The sequence below is a fragment of the Crassostrea angulata genome, chromosome 9 (genome assembly GCF_025612915.1).
Source record: "Crassostrea angulata isolate pt1a10 chromosome 9, ASM2561291v2, whole genome shotgun sequence".
In the NCBI taxonomy this organism is placed as follows: Eukaryota; Metazoa; Mollusca; class Bivalvia; order Ostreida; family Ostreidae; genus Magallana; species Magallana angulata.
In genome coordinates, this window is record NC_069119.1 from 3,434,722 (window position 1) to 3,446,866 (window position 12,145).

The window sequence follows — 12,145 nt, forward strand, 5'->3', positions numbered from 1 at the left end:
TGTTTAGTTTCTTACAAAATCTGAGTTTAACCCAATCCCCCCCCCCCCCCTTCACCTTTTTCCCAAATTGGATCTCTTATAACCGCCTTATATCTTGAGTACTCAATAGTGTCATAAATAAAAGAGAGTGTTTTCCAAAAAAAAGATGAGGATTAATCCGACTATTACAACGACCCCAGAAATACCAAGTCCTGATATGATGGAATCAATCGGTCTTTGTGGACATCCTACATGTAAATAAACAATAGGCATAAAAATACTGTACAGTGATCAAATTAGAATTAAATTTGTATTTATTATTGTTTTTAAAGATTAGTGCCGGTACACCAAGCAAACCAAGACTTCACAATTTCTACTGTTTTATTTCATTAACAATCTTTTGTCACTTCTATTTATCTTGTATTTTAATAGATTGAGTATTCATTGTTGACCTAAAATTAGTATTCCACTGGCTGTAGCTAACCTTGTAAGTAAATTAAGTTGCATTACAACCTCATACTGTAAAACGAGAAAATATGGCGCACTACAAATTTTAGCGCCTTTGGCGCAACTGCCTCTGAGCGCTAAAATTAATAGTGCGCCAACGATTTCCCATATGTAGTAAATTTCTTCGAGTTGCAAATCAATAATGTCAGTCCATTTTTAATGCTATATAGAAGTGTTCGTATACGTAATATCAGATGCCGTCGATTCTAACAATTACACAGGTAAACGGTATGGGTTATCGGGTATAAGTGCCTAAACATGGATTAATTAATTCAATTTTAATTGCTTTTTAATATCTCTCATTAGCACCTTGAAAACTGGGCTTCTCCCCATGCCACTTCCATTTAGCGCCTCGAGGTGAAAATGTGATTAAGCATGGCAATCGTTAACGCTGACAATACATGATTGATAAAAATTTCTTTGATCTCTGATTAGCGGATATAAAGATAACAAGACGATACCTCTTTCTGTGTTATTTTGATGTAAAATTAATGTAAAAAAGATTCGCTCATGGTGATCGAAACTCATTGTAAATGTAGCATTCGATTTCACTTTTAGTTTCGGGACTCTTCTAGTGTTATCCAAGTCGACACGTTGAATTTAATGTCCGATAACTCAAAATTGTTTACCAACAAAATTTACACATCATCGCCAATAAATGAAGTTTTCATATCTATCTACTGACGATTTCCACAAAAGTAAGTGTATTGTTCATGTAAGATAAAAATCAAAGTCGTTGTGTTCACGTGCTTGAGTGAACGCAGAACTAAATTTGGGCGTGATCGTTTATCAAACAACAACATTTTTGTATTCTTTTTTAAAGAAAACTGACGTGCGCTAAAATATAATTGCGCCAATGTACTAGCACTTGCGTTTGCGCTAAAATAAGTATGCGCCAAATTTTCTCGTTTTACAGTAACACACAACTTCAATAAAACTTCTTTTTATAGAAATTTTCATATAATTAGCAATAACGAAAATCCCCAAGATCACATGTCCATCTCACTGAAGTGTAACCTTGAGAAGGGCATACTTTTTTGGAGGCAGATTTGTCGTTATATTATAGTCTGTAAGTCAAGTGAACTATCATGGTCTTTCAAAGAAATTACAAATCTGTCGGCACTTGCATTACTTTGATGATTTCTATGGCGACCGACTGCATAGCATAATGTAGTTGTATTTCATAACTTCTAATCCCAAGAACAAATTACCTTTGACTTAAAACTTTTAATTATATATTATTGTTTTCATAACTATAGGAGTTCAGCGTGTCCAACAGGTTAATTTATTATAGTCATGTAGTGTCTCGGAATTATTAATTCCGGATTTGTTTGTTTTCACCTTACATTTATTGACTGTATTCCGGATGCGATCTAAGGCATCAGTGCCAACCTCGTGGGTTCCAGAACCAAGCTTATTTTTTCGTCTTTAAAGCCACCTATGAAGTAAGTTTTGTGCCTTTTCATGTATTACGATGTGTAAACATTGCATTACACTCGTTTTCTAGTCATATATAATTTTTTAACTGTCATATTGAGTCAATGAGCATTTGATGCGTTTTTGCCTTTCTATGTTTTGGTCGTTAAATTTGCTTGCAAGTTTTTTTGCTGTTTTTTAATAAGCCGAAATAGGAAACTGTTAAATTTTTACATCAATATCAATGTCCATGCTATATATTTTTTTTTTATGAAAATTGACATCCGTTGCTATGGCAACAAGGCCAAAAAATAGGAAAAACTGAGAAACTGAAGATGTTTTTGGTATGCTTTAATTCCCGATTTTAGAATCGATTTTAGAATTTTTTTGCAACTGTTTTTGTTGGAACTTGTAAAAATTATCTAGATTTTTATTATATACCACACACAGCTTTGCTATGCAACAGTGAAATTTCAGATTTCAGAGAAGTGTCAGTATCGTAAAGGACATACTTTATTTTCTCTCACCATTTGATTTCATATATTTATTCATTATTAGTGAATAATATCGATTCAAAGATGTCTAAACATATTATAATTGTCCTTATTTTTAAGCTTGTTACAATAGCAACGGTTCTCAATTTTCATATTTTAATTCTTAATTGCACAATTATAATAGTGTTTACCAAAAAATCCATTATGAGCACTTTTTATTCAAACTAAATGAAAAAACAGATTTTAGAATTTCGGTTTAGTAACCATGGAAACGCTTTAAAAATATGCCCTTAATTTAGAAGGCCAGCCCTTTTTATTGGTTATAAATGAAAGCCCTTGATATTCTGCACAACTATTATTCTACATGTCTAACAAAATAGTTTTCGTTTAAAGAAATAAAGGAAAATACGTCTAAATTTTCGCACTTTTCGGAATCCTGTTTTTGACCCTCTACCTTTTCCTAAATAAAAAACGCAATCCAAAAACAAAAACCCCAAGAAATCCGATGTGCACAACTACAATGTCTCTGTTGTTAAAATTCGTTAAATTCCCATTCTCTGCTATCATAGTCTCGGAGCCTTCGTCTGGAAACCAAAGGCCCTAATTTTTTTAAAAGGATAATAACTAGTTAACGGAAGAGGATTTCAAAAATGTATGAATTGAATAAGAAGGTGTTTTGTATAATCTATTAGCCCTTAAAATTTGAGCAAAAACCGTTTAGAAATGAGTACAATATGAGGCCTCAAAGTTCGCGTCTAGAAAGAAAAAAAAAGAAAAATAAGAATAATTTCAACCAGCACAATAATAGTAAGGTCTTCGGCTGGAACGGAATACCTTAAATATTCTAGATATAATTTCCAATTGAAAATATATCCAATAGAGTGTATTACAAGAGCTTGATAAAAGTGTTCATATCGATAAAACCATATAGCATTTTCAGTATGTTGAGTTGAAAAAAAGGCAGAATGTTTAAGTACCACTCTGTATTTCTTAAAAATAAAAAGCGATATACGTAACAAACAAGAAATGAGCGTTACATAAATTCATCAATAAAAACTCCTAATAAGTGTGGTAAGTTTTAGACGTTAGTCATTTGCTCTGACCTTAAACAGAAGTTAACGTCTACTAAATGCTGACGTCTACAAAGCATAAATTCAAAAACCAAACTAGCAATAAATGAACAAAATTTAACACACAAAAAAAGCACACAACAGATATGATTAAATATTTATAAAATTTCAGACTTGATGATTAATTGTAATCAAAGATTGCTAGATTGAAACAAATACACTTTAACACTTTACAACGGTAAGCGTGATGACAATTATGTGTTTTGGTGGGTGTGTGAGAGTGTGACTTTGTGCTCGCTACCATGAGGGTAAGTAAGTAAGCGTCGCTTGTTTCTGGCACTGCATCATTTGTTGAAGTAGATGTTTTTCACGTGAAAACCGATCGAATATATTAAACTATTGGTTAAGTTTCCTTTCCTAAATTTGTGAAATTTCCATGTAATGATCTGCCGCAATCTGTCCCTCGTTGATTTCATCGTAATTGTCGGTGATATCAAGTTCAATTTCCTCCGCTTCATCGAGTTCTGTGTATTTGTGAACATCAGCTTGAGATTGATCAATTTTATCATATTTTTTCAATTTTTCCGGAGTATCGGTAGTATCATGATTCGCTTCCTTCATTTCTTCTTCTATTTCCAAATATTCGTGAGAGCTGACTCGTGTCTGTTTCATTTTATCACGTTTATTTTGTGTTTCTGGGATATTAGATTCTTTTCTTTCAAATTCTTCGAGTTTCTTGTATTCATGAACGTCAATCTTTGTTTTCCCGATACCCTCGTATTTGTTCTGATTTTCGGGGTTTATAAGTCTGCTGTAGTTACTAGTTGGATTTTGTGCCGTCGTGGTGCAATCTTTGTAAATGGGATTCCCAGGCTGAAAGTTTCGAAAAAAAAAAACTGTAAATGTTAAGTTACAATGACAATTTGTGCTTTACAATAAGTATCATTTTTTTTTGGTTAAAGCAAATATTCTCATCCTAAATAGACATGGTTACACAAAAAGCCACAATTTACTTAGCAACGTATTTTTACACGATTTCCATATTTTCAGTGTGTCAATCTCACTGTGACTAATTTCAGACAGCAATTGCAACCACATAACTCTCAAATGTGTTCACATTTTTAGCCCACCTGAGCTGAAAGCTCAAGTGAGCTTTTCTGATCACATTTTGTCCGTCGTCCGTCTGTCCGTCCGTCTGTCTGTCTGTCTGTCCGTCTGTAAACTTTTTACATTTTGAACTTCTTCTCTTAAACCGCTTATCCAATTTCAACCAAATTTGGCACAAAGCATCCTTATGGGAGGGCGAATATAAAGTCCGATCTGTATTTAAAGCAGAGAAAACCTTGAAACTGTAGAAAAAGGGGGGTGCATTTTTAAAAATCTTCTTCTCAAGAACTACCGAGTTCAATTCAACGTAGTTTAGCATAATTTATCCTTATGGGAAAGAAAATATAAATTGCAAAAATTAAGTTCTAATTCTGTTTCAAATCTGAGTTATTACGAAAATAATAATAAAGAAAAGGTGTGTTTCAATCAGTTTAATAGCTTCGGGCTCGGCATACGGTAAAATGGGTAGGCAAGACTTGGCCTGAGCAAATCAAAAGATTGGCAGGTATTAATCTGCCAATCTCATTAAAATTTCGGGATATCTGATGGACCAGTATATTTGTATTCGCTGTAAATATTGGTGCAAAATAATGCGTATTTGGAATTGACGATTGCCGATCTGCCCCGGCTTTTATTTTGCCACGGCCCGGGTTTGCATACCCATTTTAACAAGACTCGTATTCCATACTTCTAAAACGAGGTTCTTTGTTTAAAGCAGCCATGACATTATACGAAAAAGGGTCGATCTGACTATGATGAATTTGCTTGCTATGCAACCGTCACGTATGAAGGGAAATTTTTGAAACATGCAAAATATATTGGTGCCGATTTTGTGAAGTAAATTAAGGCTAAATATTTCAATGCGTTGACAGTTTTCACACATGACGTTGGTGTTAGCTTGTTCTGATTTTCGTTTCGTTTTCATTATTTATGCTTTGTAACCTGGGAACTATCGTCTGTATTTCCTGATTTTTACGTATCAAATTAAACAGAGACTTCGGTAAATCAAACAATTAACTGTTTACCTGCGCAAATTAAGCAAAATCTGGTGAAGGGATACTGAAATACAATTCATTCTATCGGTAATTCGGCATTATCTTTTGCGTAATGGTAGATTAATGCAATAGGTTTGGATGAGATGCTCGGCATTTTCTCGAGTTTATTCAGTTAAAATAAAGTTTGATATCGCTGACGGAAATATGTAGGTATATACATGTATATATATGATTCATTTCGAAAAAATAAATTGTGTTCTTTATTTGTTATACATGTAGTGCATGTTTCTTGTGTTTAATTGTTACCCTACAATTTCTATTTACTAACCATATTTGAGTGTTAAGCTTCGAATTATAAGCAAGATACAGAGATTTGCTCACAATTCTATGATTGTACACAGATCTTAAAAGCTAAAGATTAAAAAAGTAAAAGAAATTGTCAATATTTATTACGAAAATTTTCAAAGTCTGTTCTTCCAGTAACCAACTTTTTGAATTGTAAACTTAACCTTTTAAGCTCACCTGAGGGTGGGGCCACAAAGGGGGTCGAAGTTTAACAAATTAATATATAGAGTAAATCCTAAAAAATATTCTTCTCAGAAACTAATCGGCCAGGAAAGCTGAAACTTGTGTGGAAGCATCCTCAGATAGTGTAGATTCAAAGTTGTGAAAATCATGACCCTCCGGGGGTAGGGTGGGGCCACAATGGGGGTCGAAGTTTAACATATGGATATAAAAAGTAAATCTTTAAAAATCTTCTTCTCAGAAACTAATCAGCCAGGAAAGCTGACACTTGTGTGGATGCATCCTCAGGTACTGTAATTTCAAAGTTGTGAAAATCATGACCCCCGGGGGTAGGGTGGGGCCACAATGGGGGATCGAAGTTTAACATAGGAATATATACAGTAAATCTTTAAAAATCTTCTTCTCAGAAACTAATCCACTGGCAAAGCTGGAACTTGTGTGGAAGCATCTTCAGGTAGTGTAGATTCAAAGTTGTGAAAATAATAACCCCTTGGGGTAGGTTGGGGCCACAATGGGGGGTCGAAGTTTAACATATTATTATATAGAGTAAATCTTTTAAAATCTTCTTCTCAGAAACCAGCCAGGAAAACTGAAACTTGTGTGGAAGCATCCTCAGGTAGTGTAAATTTAGATTTGTGAAAACATGACCCCTGGGGGTAGGTTTGGGCCACAATGGGAGGTCGATGTTTTACATAGGAATAAACAGAGTAAATCTTTTAAAATCTTCTTTTCAGAAATAATCAGCCAGGAAAGCTGAAAATTGTGTAAAAGCATCCTCAGGTAGTGTAGATTCAAAGTTGTGAAATTAATGATCCCCAGGGGTAGGGTGGGGCCACAATGGGGGGGGGGGGTCAAAGTTTAACAAGTTTAACAAAGGTTCAGAGTTTGATGTACGTTTATATCCCATATATAAACTATTGTTAGGGATCTTTTTGAGAACTACAATACTCAACATATGATGTGATTATAAAATCATCCTGTTAGAAAAGGGACTAATGATTATAAACATAAGAATATCCAGGGGAAAATGGATTTTACTTATACAGGATCTAAATGTATTATTGTACATTGTCCAGATAGTTTGTATTATGACTCCATTGAGCTGATTTTATCATACCTATTGTTCCTCAGGTGAGCGATGTGGCCCATGGGCCTCTTGTTTATTTACCAGATGATTTTTAACGACTTGTTACTGATTGTTGATGGCTTATAATGCGCAAAATCTTCTTTATGATAACATTCCGTATATTTCATCCTATTGCAGTTGCCATAATCAAAAAATAAAAATTTTGTGTGAGTCCAATAAAAATCCAACTTTTATTTTACACAGTTGGATAAACGTTTTGACGTTTATCCAATCCAAACGTCGTATGGATTGGAATTTTACGACTTACCTTCAGAATAAATATCAATGATCGTAAACCTTTCACAACTCTCGAGATGTCGATCTTACGATACATAATAAAAAGAATAAAGGAATACAAATGTTGGAATCTCCATTTTTAATCGCGAAATATTTTGTAGAAGAAGTGCAAAGCAAAACAGATACCATCTCTCCTAAATCTATGCAAAAAAGCGAGGACAGTTGGAGACTTACAGCCCTTTACGTTTTGATATCGAAAAGTTTTCAACTGAGAACGGACATTCATAATTCCAAATTGGGTGCTAATTAAAGTCATTTAACGATAGAAAAGTAAGTGAAAGTTCAAATAGTAGATTCACTTGAAGATGAAAACACTCGGGAACGCAAACTGGATTATTATGAAGACTCAAATATGTGTATGAACTAAAACCTCACCTCCCAATTTAGTTCTTTTATTTCTGTCTCAAATTTGGAATATTCCACTTTGTCATACACCAAAGAGAGTATTTTCCAAATGATGATGAGGGTTACTCCGACTAAAACAATAGCCCCGGAAATACCTAGTCCTATTTTTAGTGAATCAACTGGTTTTTGGTGGCAATCTGAGCGTAAAAAATCAAAATAAAAGTAGTCTTACTAAATCCTTTTTAAAATATTCAACTGTTTTGTTGAAAACATAAAAGAAACTATGACCTTTTTAAAAAACTCGTGCTGTTAATATTCCTTTGAAATGAATAATTTAGATTGTTTTCTTAAGTCTGACTAGACTTTTACCCGTGCTTGCACGGGTTGACATTGCATATGATATCGGGCATTTACAAAATATACTGTACACTCTGCTGAGTTGGAATAATCTAACTGTGTCTCAGGAAATGCCTTCATCACAGTCGAAATGCCTCCATCGTGGGAACCCACGGGTTTTCTATCCGTTACACTGCAGTATAACGGATAGAAACCCCGTGGGTTCCCACAATGAAATGCCTCCCATATACCCGGCGTAATGTAGCAGAAAATTAGAAAATTCTGAATCGCTCCAAAACGATTTGGGAGAACATTAAGTTGCATTGAATTTAAGAGTCAAATTGTTCACAAAAACCATTTTGAAGCTGTAAATACCTTTTCTCGAAAAGTTTAAATCTGTAATTGCAGAATCCAACATATTTTAACAACGTTTTCTACACATCTTGTTGACATTCAAAACTATCGGGATTTTTTCTAGTAAATGCACTGTCTTAGAGTTATCTCCCGTATTTTCTTTGATGAACATAAAAAAATTCCAGTGAAAATTAACACACATTTGTTTTATCGTTTCCAAGTTTATCCATGCAAATATGATGTTGTGGAAACATAAAATAAAGAGCCTCTAGTGATTAAGCGAGAATGTAATGCGCATGCGCAAGATTATAAAATCCAAAAAATTCAGATGATTTCCGGAATTTTTTTGAGGAATTTTCGTTAGTTATTAATTAAAGAAGCCAGATTGAGAAAAAATTGGTAATCTTCAAGTACCAATGATGTTTAAAATATATATAACAAAAGACAGTACTCTTCCGATTTATCGGTATGAAAACTAAGAAATTCGAGTCTATTATTTTAATATAGTAGTATAGATGTACATTAAGGGTGAGTGGGGGAAAGAGAAACAAGCTATGTTTGACAAAGAAGAATTACAACATGTATCAACTTTATTAAATGTGATCATTCACACCATTTTCTTCTTTAGTTTTCATCAAAATTTATAAAACTTTATGCAATCTAGTTGTCTGCTATTGTCACTTGACCTGTAAGTAAGCTTAGTGGTCAACTAAACTACCCATTAAATTTACCTTGAATTTGAGGGGAATAAAATTCAAATGAAAATAAAAATTCCGTATATTTTGATTGGTTAATTTGAAATCTGTTCTCGAACGCTCTTTTCTTTAGGATATTTAGATATACCAAAATCAAATATTGACACGACCATCCTTATATGAAATTAAACAGTATACAATTTAAATGTTACGTTAAGCATTGGAATACGATTTTAGCGTTAGTTTTATTATGACTAAAGCAATAGGGTTTTTCATACTATAAAAAATATTTTTAGCCAATAAGAAAGGATGCTACAACCGGAAACTTTTTAAATGAAAAAACTCATCTGAATGTAATTAATTAAAAAACACTGTTAAAAAGTATATATAATAGACAGCTCTTACGTTTTCTTGACTTGATCTGAATAGATCTTTCGACACCTGTATAATCTGAAGAAATAGAATAAATTGAAATGCCTTTCTTTTGTTACACAACTAGTAGCATTTAAAACGTATATATATATATATATATATATATGTATTTATATAGAATATAATTTTATATCACATTACTTGTATATAAAATGTTTGATTTTAAACTTTTTCTTAGTTGTTAGTTTAAAAATGTACAAAAACCTTTTATATGTAACAAATTTTTAAGAGCTCTAAATAGCGATGATCAAACGTGTACTTACAAACGTTAAAGTATATAAAACAACCAAATGTGTCCCGCAATATGCAAGATTTACGATTTCCGGTGAAATTTGATTCTAAAAGGAAAACAGTATGTTCAATATACCAAATTGCGATCTGTCCTTAATTTTAACAAACATACTTTACTGATCAAAATTAATCAATTGTCTTTCGAAAACGTTTTAGCATAGTCAGTTATGAATTATGTTCTTGAGAATAAAGTGTGTCCATTCGAGGGCTGTTAATATGGTTAACAATTTGATTTTTATATTTGATTAACTACCTTCATCATACAAAATATTAACGATTTCGATGTTCTTGCATCTTTCTTTGCACATTTTGTCGTTGAATGGACCCTGCCTAAATCCCACGCATTCAACGCAGTTAAAGTGTTCCAAACATGAATCTGGACATGCCTGTAAAAGTGGTAAAACTTTGCCGGATATTTATTCATCGGTTCATTGATTAATTTTAATAAAAATGATGTATCTCACAACTTATTCAAACTGAACGTTGTTGATTTTGTAAATTGTTGGATAACAAAAGATTTAAATCTGTCATAATTCACATGCATATTAAATAATACATCATTTCGTTTTAAAAATCATGAAAATTAAGAACTGCATTATAAGTATGTATTTGAATTGATTCTGATACACTCACAAGACACGTGTCACACAGCGACCCTATGAATCCTTGGTCACAACGGCACCTCCCACATTCACACACTCCGTGGTCAGAACAGATCGTCTACAAAACAAACTATTCATTAATAACCCAGAACTGGAAAGGTTTAAAAAAAAAAACACCCATCAGACGTTGGTAAACAGACATGAAACGGCCCTTAGTATTTGACTCCTAAGCACCATATCATGTTTGAACCTAATATATACCGACGAATACAGAAAATGGCTGTGATAATGAAAAAAAATCATTAGAAAATTGAATAAAAATAAATAAACAAATTAGACGTGAAAAAAGTAAAGCAATAAACGTAAAAATGATCGATCTGCGTGCAATCACATTAAAGGTACTTGCCCTATTATTATCCATGCAAGTTCCTTCAGATCTTTGGCAGTCACAAGCAGCTCCCGAATACTCAGAAGTGCATACACATTTTCCACAAGAACAGTTCCCATGGACATGTCCTTAAATTTAATAAAAACCTGTAGCACTAGATCAATCTACATCACTCATACCCAGCTAGAATCATTTAACATAAACTATTATAAAATAACAAAATAGATTAACGTAGGTTCACTCACAAACAACATTTAGGGAGGCCGATTCGGGGTTTTTTGCGGACAAAACTTCAAAAGCAAAGCTCTTTATTTTTCAGCCATATGTTATTTACACCAACGCTAATTTATTTGCAAAGTTTCAAAAAAATCGACCGTTTGGTTCTATTTAGGGACCATCTCAAAGTAAAGGTACATTTACCATAAAAATATATAGGAAAATGTCATTTCCACATATCAAAGCAGATTTAAAAAATACTACAATAGCTTTTTTTCTCAAATTGATATATATTATTAGTTAAATTATTTCCTACCTTATATGTGAAAAATTCTAAATTCTACTGTCTGGTTTTTAGTGGGGACCATCTCAAAATATTAAAATGCACCAAATTTTGCTAAATATTTGGATCATTACGATTAAAGATTAGTAAAATGGATTCATTAAAACAATAAGGAAAATATCCCCGGGGTAGCATCATTCTGAATATAAAATTTCAACGGCTTACAATGTTTACTTTTTCTTATAACGTGCTCCTATCAATTCATTTAATCATAACGTAAGAAAAGCCCAATGGCAACGCTCCCCTACCCCACTGCGGAAAAATCGTTTAAAAAATAAAAATCCATTATACAATATAAATATTTTTATCAGTATTTTATTTATTGTGTTCAATTTTATAAATGATATCGAAAAAATCTCATAAGAAGTATAAATCAACTATATTATACTAGAATGCGCAAAAACATGCGCAATGAAAACTAAAGTCGACCTCTTTAATAACTTATCATTTTAGGGCGTTTGTATCCTTTGCCTGTATCAAGAACAAATAATCAAAGTACCAAACGTATGCAAACTCAGGTTGATTATTAGTACTTATGTGAGTATACTGTATTTATTTTTATGTATATATTGCGATATCATCTGAAATAATCTAGAGTTTATGTTTTTATAAATAAGATAATGTTAT

At 32.7% G+C, this 12,145-nt stretch overlaps 2 protein-coding genes across 2 annotated transcripts in view; both read right to left on the bottom strand.

The window, feature by feature from the left end:
• Positions 1 to 12,145, bottom strand: part of LOC128163109 (integrin beta pat-3-like) — a 63,226-nt gene that overhangs the window by 30,524 nt on the left and 20,557 nt on the right. The gene's annotated exons all lie outside the window — the stretch shown is intronic.
• On the bottom strand, positions 3,770 to 11,084 carry LOC128163115 (uncharacterized). The gene is made up of 5 exons (XM_052826618.1): positions 10,974 to 11,084; positions 10,599 to 10,689; positions 9,652 to 9,696; positions 7,892 to 8,058; positions 3,770 to 4,339 (listed from the first exon to the last, which is right to left on the bottom strand). The coding sequence occupies exons 1-5, from the start codon at positions 11,082 to 11,084 to the stop codon at positions 3,884 to 3,886; spliced, it is 870 nt and encodes a 289-aa protein (XP_052682578.1). The 3' UTR covers positions 3,770 to 3,883.